The sequence below is a fragment of the Martes martes genome, assembly GCF_963455335.1.
Source record: "Martes martes genome assembly, chromosome: 12".
NCBI lineage: Eukaryota > Metazoa > Chordata > Mammalia > Carnivora > Mustelidae > Martes > Martes martes.
The window spans coordinates 14,026,747-14,042,438 of NC_137900.1; the positions used below are offsets into that span (position 1 = coordinate 14,026,747).

General features: G+C 40.9%; 1 protein-coding gene across 1 annotated transcript in view; it reads right to left on the reverse strand.

Annotated features, from left to right (window-relative positions):
* ALDH1A1 (aldehyde dehydrogenase 1 family member A1) overlaps window positions 1–15,692 on the reverse strand; it is a 52,203-nt gene that overhangs the window by 17,888 nt on the left and 18,623 nt on the right. Inside the window, exons 3-8 of the mRNA XM_080820711.1 lie at window positions 13,726–13,866; window positions 11,277–11,406; window positions 9,644–9,705; window positions 7,062–7,190; window positions 5,356–5,469; window positions 922–1,024 (exon numbers count right to left, since the gene is read on the reverse strand). Of these exons, the coding sequence (XP_080676837.1) occupies window positions 922–1,024; window positions 5,356–5,469; window positions 7,062–7,190; window positions 9,644–9,705; window positions 11,277–11,406; window positions 13,726–13,866 (679 nt within the window). The remainder of the gene's footprint in view (window positions 1–921; window positions 1,025–5,355; window positions 5,470–7,061; window positions 7,191–9,643; window positions 9,706–11,276; window positions 11,407–13,725; window positions 13,867–15,692) is intronic.

Below are 15,692 nucleotides of genomic sequence, written 5' to 3' on the forward strand. Positions count from 1 at the left end.
CTGAAGAAAGTTTTCTCCACACTTTAATTTTTTAACTGTTGAAGATTTAATTCAAAGGAAACCAATTGAGTATTGCTCTATTTACTTCGTGAATTAAGCACACCCACTTAAGTTGGAGTGGAAACAGTTTCTAGAAAGGTTTGGTAAAAATCAGGACTCTTATCACATTTGTAGAATATACAGTGAGGCAGTGTGTTCTGAAAAGTTTCAGCTAAGATCACATTGGGCCATTTCTGTTCATTGCCTCATACTGCGGCCGTCAAAGACAGACGAGATGAATGCCTGACAGTCTCACTGCTGACTGACTCCCATCTAGGCAATGATTGTGGGAGGTTCACTCGAGAATATAATCAGAATGAACCAGGGATACTGTATAGTGGAGTCACATCCTAATTATAGACGGAATATATGTAAACTTGGCCACACTTGCTAGGAAAAAAAAAGGAGAGAGAGACATTCCTTAAGTGCTAAGGATCATTGTCTTCTGGCCAGTTCATTTAATGTGTGTGTATGACCTCGAGGGAAGGGAAATGAAGATTGGGACATCTGGCATCTCTCCAGCTGGTCCCAGTCCAGCACAACTGGGTGTATGTCACCATGCCTAACCCAATGTTAATATTTACAGGCATGGAATTAAAAAAAAAAATACACCATGGCTCCTAAGTGCAAGACAGTCACCTAGAGTTCAGCTGCGAAAGTGGCAATCTATTCCACACCGGGAAGAAAGTGTGTCTGCGTTACACTCATCTACTTGTGACATTTTAGGACAGTTTGAGAGATTTTCAAGAGTCATTCTGAGTTTTGGTTAATGCCTTGCATTTGGATGTTAGAAGCAAACCCTTTTATAAACTTCAAGGTCACGGTCCGGCATGGCCAGACACCAAGATGAGGGGTGAAAAGTTAAGAATGGCTCCCACTCACGGTCGGCGTCGGCGAACACAATGCAGGGGCTCTTCCCCCCAAGCTCCAGGGTCACCCTCTTCAGATTGCTTTTCCCGGCAGCTTCTTTGATCATCTTGCCAACCTGGAACGGAGCATTACAGAGCAGGAGGCTGAATCCGCTCTCCCGAAGGCGGCTCGATTTAGCCTTTTAAATGTATATGAGGTTTGTGCCACAGTTGAGTTCCATTGGAGAGAAACATTAAATGGCTGTTCTCAAGATTTGGCACCTTCCGATATCAAAGGCCCCTCCATCCGAACACAAACATGAGGCATCAGAAAAACACTCATGAGAACAGATACAGAGAAGATGACGGCTGATCTTGATGGACAGAAAGGACAGGAGGTGTTTTTCGTTTTAATTAGAACTTCATGTTTCTATTGCTGGACTGGACGTGTCATGATCCAACCATCACTTACCTACTTGGCTTTTCATCCTGCTACTGAAATCCAGAGAGTTCTGTCCGAACTGGCATATTTACTGCCCCCTAAACCTCATGTCTGTTTCTCATTCTATGTCTACCCTGACCTGGGCCTCCCTCAGTCCCACCCTTCCTTGGGGTCCGGCTGATACCGGAACTCTTCTACGAAGCCCGCTCTGTTGAGTCTTTGCAGACACGACTTTTTCTTCCTCTTATACCCCCTCCCCCACGGAACGCTCATGAGGACAGATTCACAGTCTCCCTCGGATTGTGTTATTTGCAAACACATCAATTTCCCAAACAGATACCGCCCTGTTGGTGGCAGTGATAAAGTCCTGTCGTTGCATACTTCTCAGCACACTCTGTCACAGTGGGGGCTGTTTAACTATGGGTTGCTTGCCAGGTCTCTCTCTCTCCCCACCCCACCCCCCACCTCCCTCCCTCCCTCTCTCCTTCCACACCTTTGAACCGTGGAGCTAGAAAAAAGAAATTGGATCTGGGCTCTGTGCTGCTGCTTCAGTTAGCTGGAATCCTACTGTTCTGGTTTCTTCTTTAATGCTAGTTGCCCCTCTTCAGAGAAAGGCATTGTTTTCATTTCTTTTTTCTCTGTGGATCATGTCCCATCAAGATTATTTGCTGTAGTTGTTTTATTTTTCCATCCCTGAGACCTGGCCTGCTTTGTAACTCTTTCCTCTTTACCATTTTTATTGAAGTCCTAACGTCCTAAATGCTCTTTGCTTTTCTTTTTGAAAGATGATTCATTTTATCTTGCTTCTGGGTTTTTTTTTCCTTTCCCTATTTGACACATCGGATTTTAATAAAAAGTTTCTCTCTCAACTGAACAAAAGGTAAGCAGATGCTTGCTGAGCGTATGTTTGAATTTTATGTGGTTATTGAACTGACTGCTACTGTGCCTTACAGAGAGAGCACAGCAATAATGAATCTGCCAATGTTTGTCTCTTATTTAAAGACGTCATGCACTAAATCAAATCCTTTAATATAGGTTAATAAAAAGAACCTAAGATTAGACTTGTGGTTGGGAAATCCTGTCTGAAAATTTCTTTTGTATACCATGTTCCTTCCATGATACACTTCTTATTAAATTTTCATTAAGATGATGATTAAGAATCTTTTATTTTCTACATAATATTTTCTTTTCTTCCTTTGAAGTCTCCAAATTCTTTCTGCATCTTTTTTTTTTTTAAAGACTTTATTTACTTATTTAACAGACAGAGATCACAAGTAGGCAGAGAGGCAGGCAGAGAGAGAGGAGGAAGCAGGCTCTCTGCTGAGCAGAGAGCCCAATGCGGGGCTCGATCCCAGGACCCTGAGATCATGACCTGAGCCGAAGGCAGAGGCTTTAACCCACTGAGCCACCCAGGAGCCCCTGAATCTTTTTTTTTTTTTTAACTTAGAAATATTTACTGGAGAAACTTTATTAGAGTACATCATTTTTGTCTCAGGGAAGGGAATGGAATCTGAGATACTTTCCTAAAAGCTACAGATGTCAAAAGAACTAGAATGAAGAGTGGCCAGAAGTGTGAGTAGGGGAGGAAGGTTACACTTTTGCTTAGTACAAGTTTCAAAGGCAAATAAAAGGTTTGTGTGAGTTTTCCCAAAGGTCTAGTGAAAGCCGAAACAAGGAGACATCAGTTTTTGTCCCATGATTTTGTTCTCTTACTTGGAAAAAAATGAAGATTCATCATTTTTTTTAAAGCGGTCTGCAATGAAGAAAGATAAGAACCTTCGAAGAACCTACAGTAAGCAATATGTTCCATGATGCTGTCGCATTGCCATGAGGGGCAGAAGTAGCAAGTGTTCAAGAAAATGGTCTAATATACCACATCCTGCACAATGTGCATTGGACTCTCTTCTTTGCTATGTTTCATTTCATTCTGTTTTAAATGAGTCTAATAGGACATTAAACTTCTTACCTTGCCAGAAACACTTTAGAAAGAGGGTCATTGCTACCATGACCACAAAAGATATAGGTGGTGGAAGCCATATTGCAGTGGGTGTGGCCATGAGTGAGCAAAAGGCTGGAGGAGTGAAAAGATAAGATTTGAATACCCTATACGGTGTCTGATATTTTACTACTCACTAGCTCCTTCAATTGTATTTTGTACAATAAGGTAGATATTATTATTCTCATTTATAAATGAGAACTGCAAATGTAGCAATTATACTTAATGTTTGGAAGACACAATGTTTAAAGGGGTAGAGTCAAAATTTGAACCCGGATGTTTCCTAGTTTTTAATCTCAGAGTTCTACCATTTTTAGCAGGTAAAGTGCCCCAAAGTGTGTAGGGGCCCAAGGATGGGTCAAGACAAATAGGCAGTGATTGTAGAGATGGGATCCGATGACCTGGGGAATGAGTGGGCATGGGGTCCAGAGCAGGAAATGTGCCTGGAAGTCTGGAAGGCCAGGCTGAGAAATTTGTACCTTCCTGCCTCAACCTCCTCTGCTATGATTTTGATCTGTGACTTCACCATTTTTTAGCTTATTGCCATGTCTTATTCCCAGTTGTTTTGTCCACAGAATCCTAAATGCAGGATTCGTTTTCCCCAACTCAGTGAGGGGGTCTGTAGAATGTAAACCTTTTCTGTTCTGTGTCTATGAAACATAAAAAGTATTTTTTGTATTTAGTTTTAAAAAGATCAAGGAAAATCAAATTTGATTTTCCACCATTTTCATTCTCTATGTAAATGTTTCTTTAGGGGCGCCTGGGTGGCTCAGTGGGTTAAAGCTTCTGCCTTTGGCTCAGGTCATGATCTCAGTGGGTTAAAGCTTCTGCCTTTGGCTCAGGTCATGATCTCAGGGTCCTGGGATCCAGCCCCGCATCGGGCTCTCTGCTCCGCGGGGAGCCTGCTTCCTCTCCTCTCTCTGCCTGCCTCTCTGCCTACTTGTGATCTCTGTCAAACAAATAAATAAAATCTTTAAAAAAAATGTTTTTTTACATTGGCGTGTCTAATTAGGAATATAAAATAATCAAATTAGCCTCTCCTCGTAATCTAGGATGTTGTTCTTGCTTCTCAATCTCTGGGGACTTAAAAAAAGGAAGCACTCTTCAAAATTCAGAGCAGGTTCTCACACCTGTGTAGGCATCGTCATTCCTCCCTGTGAATACCCTTACAGCAAGCACTTTGTACAGCCCTTAGTATCTTACAACATCCTGTCTTATCTCTTGTGTGTAACAGCGCCTTTATAAGAAGGGGCTCTTCTCATTCTTTATCTTTCATACTGCGTAGCAGTAAGAGGTTTGCACTGAACATCCCACAGTGTCACATAATCCAACAGGAGGACTCCAGTGGTTTTCTGCTTGATCCCGTATGATTTTACCATTTCCTACTTGCAATAGAAAATCATCTCAACAGGTGCGAATCCATTCTCCTGAACTCCACTTTCCGGGCGGTTCCCTCTTCCTTTCCCTCCTGCCTCTTCTTGCGGTGCCCACAGTTGACACCCTGTCCTTTCACCTTCTGGAAAGTCAAGCTGGGGCCAGAGAGGCATAAAAGTTAGGCTCAGCCAGCAGCAGCACTCAGGGAGCTGAGTCGCTGGCTCCCTTTCAGAATGATCAGGAAAGAGAGCCCCAAATAAGGAGCTAAAGGGGATGTTCTGCTGTTTAATTTCCATAATCTACAGGGTACGATTACATTCATTCATACAAATCACCGTGGCCTCATTTAGATTTTCTATCATAAACCATACTAATCATACGACAGGGTCTCATCGGCTCTATTTCTTGTCACGGAAAGGAACGCACACACCAAACACACTTTCGTGCAGGCCGGGTGAGTGACAGGAGCCCCGCCTCATCTCGCCCACATCTGCTTATGTTCTATAAACACGCACGAAGCCTGGAATAAGGAACAAATCATTAAAAGGAACTTTTGTTATAGAGAAATGTCGGCCTAAAAACAGTGATACAAAACATGCTTCTGACACCTGGAGATGCAGACCTTCTGCACGACTGGCCTGAGTAGCTAATGTTACCTCCGTGGATCCTGTGAAGGCCACTTTGTCTATGTCCATGTGGGAGGAAATGGCCGCCCCAGCAGTAGGCCCGTAGCCAGGGACGATGTTCACCACTCCAGGAGGGAAACCCGCCTGCGGATAAAGAGTAAAACGGTTACGACACAACTGAGCATTTAATTCTATGATAAAAAGATAAGAGCCTGGGATCAAAGCCACCTCTCGATGCTGAGCTTATGAGTTTCTCTACCAAGAAAGACTCATTTAAGTGCTATTTGTATTATTACTATTTCATTTCGTAGCCCATTTAAAATAACCTCCCAAGTTATGTTACTGGGGAAGTGTTTCTCCTTGGTCAGGGGGAGTCCATGTTGGACTTTTCTGGATCATTGCCCCAGTGATGGCTGCCTCAAATTTCATAAGAGTAACTCAGAAAGAGAGTGTGTGTAAAAGAGCTTGGTAAATTATTCTCAGAGAAGGAAAACGATGCAATTATTATCCTATCGGCGAAACCAAGAAGCTAAAAGGATCTCGCATTTTCAGTTTCTAGCTATTGATCGTTCAGGGCATTCCAGCTGGGCTGCAAATTGGTACTGGCAATATTTAATCAGTAAGACATTAGATAAGAACTGTCCTCCCGTGCATGACTAAGCTTCACAGATTGATTTCATTCCTGGTTAAAGAATGATCAGGTAGAAAACAGTATGTATCTGAGATGGGCACATAAAAATTTCATGTTATTAGCATCAACATGCCCCATTTTGATATCTCTTTTGCCCTTTTTCTCTTTATTTTAAATTTGAAGTGAAGAAAAGTTTTAAGATTTAGGTTCAGATTTTTATTTTCTAGTAACTAAAGCTTGGCTTTTAAGTTCTGGAAAGATCTGAAGGACAAAGAGCAATAAATTCCAAGAAGAAAGTAGGAACCCAATCTGGATAGTTGATGAGACTCCATTTCTTTCTTTTTTTTTTTTTTAAGATTTTATTTATTTATTTGACAGACAGAGATCACAAGTAAGCAGAGAAGCAGGCAGAGAGAGAGGAGGAAGCAGGCTCCCTGCTGAGCAGAGAGCCTGATGCGGGGCTCGATCCCAGGACCCTGGGATCATGACCTGAGCCGAAGGCAGAGGCTTTAACCAACTGAGCCACCCAGGCGCCCCGATGAGACTACATTTCATGCGTTTTGTTTTGTTTTGTTGTGGCTGGTGTTTGAGCAAGATAAATGCTGAGAAAACCACAACAGGAAACAGAACATAAATATGACCCCTCGTGGATAGATATGTTTAAAAATTATGTGGCCCAATATTAAAAGTAAGCATATTGGCGCAGAGGCCCCCAACCTCTGGAGGGACTAGTTTAAAAAAATTCTGCGGAACCTCCAATCCGTTAGTGCCAGTTAGAAACCAATGTTCATCTCACTATTTGAAAGAAAGATACATCGATTTCAACGTGACTTTGCATCCATGAGTTAAGCTAAGGAAACAAAAATAAAAGTGGTTGTAAGGTGACTGTTTGACAGGAAGCCTTTGAGTGTGGCTTCTTGTCCCCATTTGGGCAGAAGTTCATGGCGGCTGACTGCCAGCAATGTCAGCTGGAGGCCACGCTCGATGTGTTCTCATCTGGATTGGAGCCATTGGCAGGTGGTTTACAGCAGCACCAAGTGAGGTCTTCATAGGGTAAAGGAGGGCTCCTGAGTTCTCGTGCGTTATTTTGATTAGGGAAACTCACCTCTTGGATTAAAGACGCCACGTGAAGAGCAGTGAGAGGAGTTTGCTCTGCAGGTTTTACAACCACTGTATTTCCACAGCTAAGGGCAGGTCCTATCTTCCAAATGAGCATGACCAGTGGGAAATTCCACTAGAAAGCAACAGGGAACAATTGATTCTTTATATTGCTGAAAGCCACATTTGCCAATCTAACTTCTACATTATTCACTACCTATAGATGTGAAATAATACTTGTTGTAGTTTTGTGTAATCAACTGGTGTTTTCAAATTAGGTTCATTGCTAAAAGCAACTCATAAATGCTGGAAAGCTCCAAATAAACTAGATATGGGACAGGAGTGGAAGGGAGTCGTAAAATTTTATTAAGTGCTGTTATTTTGAGTTCTTCAACTACTGGAGGAAAAAAAATACTGCATGGTTTTAAAAATCAGGCCTGTTAAACATGTCTGCACATCTTTGAAAATTGTAATTATTCCTCCCTCCTTATAGATCATTTGTTGTAACCCTGTACCCAATAATAATAGTTAGCAGTGACCTGAAGCTAATATTAACAGTGTGCATCAACTATATTTCAATAATAAAAATTGGGTGTGTGTGCACATGTGTGTATGCATAGTAGTGGTAGTAGCAATGTTTATTTCCAAGATAAATATCTGGCTAAAGACAAAAAGTATAGGGTCTGGTGGCTAAGAACTTTGTTCAAATCTCAGCTCAATCACTGACCAGCTCAGTGAGCTCAGATAAGTTACATGCTCTCCATGCATGATTTCATCATCTGTAAATGCTGATAAAAATCCTCTCTACTTCAAAAGGTCATCCTAAGGATTCTCATTTTTTTTAACATCTTAATTTAATTGTTTTCATGTTCCAAGATTCACTGTTTATGCACCACACCCAGTGCTCCATGCAATACGTGCCCTTCTTAATGCCCACCACCAGGCTCACCCATCCCCCCACCTCCCTCCCCTCCAAAACCCTCAGTTTGTTTCTCAGAGTCCACAGTCTCTCATGCTTCATCTCCCCCTCCGATTTCCCCCAATTCACTCTTCCTTTCCTTCTCCTAATGTCCTCCATGTTACTCCTTATGCTCCACAAGTAAGTGAAACCATATTGATAACTGACTCTCTCTGCTTGACTTATTTCACTCAGCATAATCTCCTGCAGTCCCGTCCATGTTGATACAAAAGTGGGGTATTCATCCTTTCTGATGGACGCACAATACTCCATAGCATATATGGATCATATCTTCTTTATCCATTCATCTGTTGAAGGGCATGTTGGCTCTTTCCAGAGTTTGGCGACTGTGGCCATTGCTGCTATGAACATTGGGGTACATATGGCCCTTCTTTTCACTACATCTGTATCTATGGGGTAAATCCCCATTAGTGCTAATCATGTCAAAAAATGGGCAGAAGACATGAACAGACACTTCTCCAAGGAAAACATACAAATGGCTAACAGACACATGAAAAAATGTTCATCATTACTAGCCATCAGGGAAATTTAAATCAAAACCACATTGAGATACCACCTTACACCAGTTAGAATGGTCAAAATTAACAAGACAGTAAACAACGTGTGTTGGAGACGATGTGGAGAAAAGTGAACCCTCTTACACTGTTGGTGGGAATGCAAGTTGGTGCAGCCACTTTAGAAAACAGTGTGGAGATTCCTCAAGAAATCAAAAATAGAGCTACCTTATGATCCTGAGGATTTGTCAAGAAAGTGGGCCAAAGACTTAACAGAGTGATGGGTTCGTAATAGGCATGCAAAAAATATTAGCTATTACTAGTATTCAGGATGGTGTAATTTTTATTAGTTTTATTGAGTGTTGAACTAATGAGCAATTTTATTCAAAATGTGGCTGTGGATGCATTTCAACCACATTGGAGGAGAAGATAAGTCATTGACACTTCCCCATCTAAAAGCTTCAGAATACTTTACCATCTTTTTATTTGGCTTCTTTGAGTATGTCGGTGAAATCATTTAGATAGTCTCCTTTTTGTTGGATTTAAAAGAAAGCCTTCATGATTCTGCTTAAAAATACAATTAAAGGTAGGATAAATTCCATACAGTGTTCCAACAGTTTCCTCCACTTTAATTTAAAAAATGCATTTTGGACTCAACACTGGCTGTTGAGTTGAGAAGTCTCAATGAGGAGATAAAAAGTGTTGGAGAAGAGTAGGCCATACTACTTCACTAAAATGGCGTCCTGCAATAGAGAAGGCAGCAATGGCTGCTTTGCCACATGCATGTGAAACACGGGTATTAAAAAGAGTACATAACACAGCTTTTAAAAAATGAACCACAGAATAAAAGGTTAAGATAGGTCAATGCTGTAATATCAAAACACACTCAAGTGATATTCCACAAAATAGATATATTTCTGAACTACCTCATTCACCTCCAGAGTTCAGTCACAGAGAGACCTAAGCTCATCAGTTACTACATTGCTCCACATTTAGCAAATACCTAAGAATCCCTATGTGCTGGAGAAAACTTCTTTACCAAAAGAAATAGAAATAGAATTCTTTTTTTTTTTTTTTCATTTTTAAGCCTGAAAATGATATAGGAGACCAACTTACAGGAATGATTTGGCCACATACACCAATAGGCTCATGTCTTGTGTAAGTAAAAAAGTTTCCATCTGGAAAATAAAACACACAGGGGTTGATGTGAGAGGAAGGTGTAGACAATAGTTGAAAACAAAACAACAAATAAAGAAATAGAAATAACCCCCATATCTCTGACCACTTACAAAAGGAAAAATCCACATCCTACAATAGTAATTTGCAATGAGAGGAACCATAAAACTGATGTAAGCCAAGGCAAAGATGCAAAACCGGAATGTATCTGAAAGATATTTAATTCTCTCATCTTGTAGAAGGGCTATTTTCTAATTAATCCTCATTCTCTAAGTTTATTTTCTTAAAAAAAAAATAAAGGTACAAGGTGGGTGGCTTAAAGACAACTGTTAAGAGTTCTGTTTCTGACAGTTCTATCAGTAATGGCAGAATTTTTTTGGAGTTAAAAATAACAAAATTAGAAAAGAGTAGAATTAAAAAATATCTCCCTACAAGCCTACTGGCTTATTCTAAAAGGTGCTTTTTTTTTTGACCTACCAAACAATAAAAACAAATCTCTTCATTTAAAAAAAAAAAAAAAAAAAAGGAAGGAAGAAATTGCCAGAAGTAAAATACATTGTTTTGCAATCTGGATCTGAACTGATTCATATGCCTCAAAGTTTGATGAGGTTACATTGTGCTTTTTGTTCTGTTTTGTTCCGTTCTAGTTCCCACAAAAGCTTCTTGGCTATCGGAACAAGAAAGCTCCTTATCAAATCTATTTGTACTTAAAATAGTTCCTCCCATTTTGTCAGACGGTAAAGAAAGAATTTCCGGAGTAGCCTCATTTCTTTTTACCACCATGTTCTCACTCGCCCCGTTTAGTTTAGTTCCTGGCTATTGCTTTTACGCTGCTGGATGCTTCAATTAGATTGAAAATGCCCATCAGGGTCAGTCCTGGAGGGTGTTGCAGTTCTAGAGCCAGTGAATGTATATGAATTAAATTCTACCCATAATGTTTTCCCAGTTACTGCTTTTTTATATTCCTCTCCCATTAACATTCTCTGCTAAAATACTAAAGCACATACATACGCATTTCATCACGCAAATTCTTAAACTGAACTCTAAACACCACCTCATCTCACTTTGAAGCCACTCAAAATAAATCAGCGTGAACTAGTTTGTGGAATTAATGTACTGTAACTCTACTGAGTGAGGCCAGGCGCAGATGACCATAACTGCCTCGCACTGGAACACGCAAAGACACTTAAATAATTACATTATAGGAAGGGTGTACATTTCACTATCGGAATACAAAGTAAATCATCCGAGGCCAACTTTGAAAAGTCTGGGCGGTTAGAGAGGCAACTGCCCTAATTCAGTGATTGTACACATAAGAATGTTCTTTCTTGAATAGTTTCTAAAATATCTGTAGTGAGATCTTCTGCACGATTATGCTGAAACAATTTGAAAGAACCATTTGATAAATCTTTGCAGAACTTCCAGGCTCAGAGCTGCCTTGTCTCAAAGTCAAGGAGAAAATCAGTCTGCCTTTTCGGCTGACATCTTTTAAAGGGGGAGTTTGGAGTGATTCAGCTCTACAGCGATCGCCTCTCGCCTACCCTCTCCCCTGGTGTTTCTCAAAGCTACTCACCGATGGGTATTGTGCGGCCTTGGATCTTGTCAGCCCACCCTGCGCAGTAGCGCAAGGTTGTGATGCAACCGCCCAAATCCATCAGATAGGAACTGGAGAAGAGTTTTCCACCATTCATTGATTCCATCGTCTGAAAAGGAAATCAAACCTCAAACGTAAACTCCCACAAACATTTTCGATTAAAAAATCGAGAGTTAATATTTTAAAGAAGCATGTGCTAGAGAACTTGGGAAATAGAAAAAAAAAATCCTGTAAGCTATCTTGTATAACGTTTCCTTTCTACAAAGGAGGTAGAAACAGAACAAAACAAAAAGAGTAAAAATGACTTGCTTAGACTTGCTTAAGGCCACATAACAAGATCCAGATAAAAAGGGCAGTAAGATTGCGGCTTCTATACCCTAGCATTCCTTCTTCATTCTGAATGTCCTCCGGCTGGACAGCTTGCTAGGAATCAGTCCCAATTTGGAAGACACACAGTTGGTGAGAGTGAGTGGCACCTCGGTTCCTAAGTCAGATCAGAGGCCCAGCAAAATTTCGCTTATTGTATAGACACAACTGTGGGACAATTTAGTGACTATGAACGGTGCCTCAGTGATCATTTTTGGTATTTGCATTCCATCCAGATACAACCTATGTACACAAACTTCAGTGATTCCTGAATCTTCCATCCATGAGTTTTCTTCGGCAGAACTTTGAATGGTGAAACTTCCAGTTTTGCCCCTATTGTCATAATTATTGTTTGGACGGTCAGGCTGGAAAGTGCAACATTTTCTGGTCCAGTTTGCTAACCATCCACTGGATGACCTGGTTTCTTTTCTTCCTTTCCTTCAGCAGGAACTCTAAGAGAGCTCTTTGGGGATCTCATGTCCTGCCGGGGCAGGAATATACAAGTGAAAAACTGTTGAAACTGTTCCTCATTTGTTACACAGTCTTCTGTCTCTGTGTTACCCTGGCTGCCATCCCCAAACTTCATTGAACATTTTTGTGTGCCTGATCTTCTTTCCCCCTTAGGATCTTATGCTGACAGAGGGAGCATTCTAAAATCCACAGAACTGCTAAATAAGACAAGCCAAGTTTTAGCAAATTCTGCTTTCTTCCTACAGGACATTTTGATTAATGTGATTTTATTGTGCATAACTTTTTTTTTTAAGATTTTATTTATTTATTTGACAGACAGAGATCACAAGTAGGCAGAGAGGCAGGCAGAGAGAGAGGGGGAAGCAGGCTCCCTGCCGAGCAGAGAGCCCAATGATGTGGGGCTCGATCCCAGGACCCTGAGATCATGACCTGAGCGGAAGGCAGAGGCTTTAACCCACTGAGCCACGCGGTGCCCCAACTGTACATAACTTCTAACTCCATTATTTTTGCATGCTTTGAATCATGCTGAACCTTTGAATAATAAATAGTTCCTTGATTAACTATAATCACTCAAGTTGATTTAATAGTATGTACATGGGGGGTGCCTGGGTGGCTCAGTGGGTTAAGCCTCTGCCTTCCGCTCAGGTCATAATCCCAGGGTCCTGGGATCGAGCCCTGCATCGGGCTCTCTGCTCTGCGGGGAGCCTGCTTCCCTCTCTCTCTCTGCCTGCCTCTCTGCCTACTTGTGTTCTCTGCCAAATAAATTAAAAAAAAATTATGTACATGGGCGTCTGTGTTACTGCCATTATAAGATTCTAAAGGTAATGAGAATTTGCTGTGAAGCTGGATCTTGGTATTGGTTCATTTGCAATTGGCTTTACTCGAATGTCTAATTAAAAAGAAAACAAGGAAACACCCCACCCATTTTACTTGCTGACTCATCTAACTGCCAAAATGTTTTTTTTTTAAAGCAGTATACATAAAAAATACAGTTTTTACAAATACACAAAGGATTGACTTTTTTAATTTGTCAACTTTTTCACCTGTGAGAAGACCATCATTTAACCCAGACCACTGTGAATACATATATTTCAGGAGGGGAAAAGTAGCCATTTATTAAGTTTCTTGGTGGTCTAGATTAAAGAGAAATACGTCTATTTTAGAGAAATATTCTGGGCACTTTTGACAAAATCTATGACATTTTCCACAAAAAGAGTTCAGTGGTCAAGTAAGTTGGAGAAACCCAACATTCCAGGACATTCACTGCATGTGACTTTGTTAAAGTCCCTAAGGAATTCTAGAATAGAGGAAAAAAATTTGTTTAAGAGGCTATAACTTGGGGCTTGCTAAGGTTTAGCCTGTAGACTCTAATCTAGGCATAGAAATGAACATTATCCAGAACTAGCAGGCAGCTTCCTCTTTGAGAATAAGCTCAACGGTGTGTACAATTTCTATAGAGGAGCTGGTAGAAGTCTTTCCATTTTGTTTGTAGAGAGCACACAGTGATCACTAAAACCAAAGCCACTCGCCATTCCAAACAATGGATGCTTTCTAGAGATCTCTCTACCTGCCCAGTTTGGTTAATACTCACTGCCAGGAGAAGACGATCTCTTTCAATTAAGTCAGCCAACTTGTAGATTAGCCGTCCCCTCTCCGAAGCATTCATAGTACGCCATGGAGAGCCGATCTGAAAAGCCTTTCTTGCAGCCTTCACTGCTTTGTCAATATCCTCCTGCAAGTCAAAGGGAATTCATTTCAGTAGCCTAGACATGTTAGCAAATGCAGTGGCAATAACCCTATAAAACAGACTGACAGTCCCCATAAACAGATGCTGTGTGTTCATTAGCCCGAAGTCTAGCACACTGTATGAACTCAACTGCCAGATATGGGAGTTACAGACCTGCTGCCTAATCTTTAGAATGATGAATTCCACACACACAGCTCAGTCTTGATTTCCCTGAATAGCAATATTGTAATATTATAATATTGCTACCATTGGAGTGCTTACCATACATCGATCAAGTCATATTCAAATGACTTTGCACACATAAAACTCATGGAATTCTTTATAATCTTGTGACACAAATATGTTTCCTGTTTTACAGAAGAAGAAACTGAAGCAAAGAGAGAGAGGAAATTGGCCCAACGTCAATAGCTGAAAGTGGCAGAATGGTTTTACACGGAGCAGCTCTGATCGTAGAGCCTTTGCCCTTCGCCATGATCTACAGCTTTGGTGATGGACCAAGAGTTCCAGGGAACGCTCAAGATCTACTAAAATGGTGACTGTCTTCTTGACAGCAGCCTGTGCCTGCTTTTTGAGAACCCACTGCAGGATGAATGAAAACTGGGTCTTGCTGTTGAAAGGTAAGTACTATAAGCGCATGTTCATTTCTCCTGTGCAGAGGGAAAAGGCATTGAGAAGTGGAACTGGTATACAGAGGCTCTGTCTGGATATTACAACCTCTCTTTTCCCAAATGCATACAAAGAGATCTTTTCAGTTCCTAACTAGGTACAGAAGTCAGTTTCCTATTCTTAAGGTGCTACTTAAAATTACATTAATTCAAATAATCAAGCAGGGTCAAAAAATCTAGTAATTCCACATTCAGTCTAGCCTCTGGCCTTCACTCCTGCTGCTTCTACTCACACTCTTTTCCCGGAGCCAGGTTGACTCCTCCTGTTCTTTCCTAGTCAACCTAGTTGCTACTTTCCCCTGGCCTCTCCATTCCACAGATCCCTGTTGAGATCTCTTTGGAGCTCCGATAGCACATACCTACTACAAAACTCACCACCTCTTCCATTACTACTTTGTATGTTTTTTCTGCCTCAAATCAGTTGTAAGCATTTTTTTTTTTTTTTTTTGGAAAGAGAGAGAGCATGAGCGAGAGTGAGGGGTGGGCAGGGCTGGCTGAGGGAAAGGGAGAAAGAAAATCTTAAGTAGGGTCCATGCCCAGCACAGAGCCCCATGAGAGGCTTGATCTCGCAACCCTGAGATTGTCGATGAATTGAAGTGACATCAAGAGTCAGACGCTTCATCGACTGAGCCACCCAGGCTCCCCAGTTGCAGACAACTTAAAGGCATAGATTGTTCCAATGTTCTTTGGTGTGTAGGACTGGCCACGACACAGAGCTACATAAATTCCACAAATCATGGCCACATCTTAGGCCAGATGGTTGGAAATTTTTGCAGAAGACATAATCTCTTTTGAGAATTGGGGAGAAAATTACATAAAATTTTCTTAAAGTTGCCCACAATTTAGCTGAACCCCATTCAAGAATGACCCCTGCCCCAGTGGGGATCATGAACCTCAAGTTAATATCCCCCACCTTGGAATATATTTCATTAAAAAGTCCAAAACTTAGAAGTCTGCAAATTAAAAGACAAATAAACTATTTTTACAGTATTTATCACCACACTAAGATGATCTGGGGCCAGCAAGATATTTTAGAAGTGTAATCTACTTTGATTAAGTGATAACATTCACAGAGCCCAAGCAAACATTCTTTCACTATAATACATCATATATTTGTTTATCTCACCGCCTAACTTCTGAGAGAAT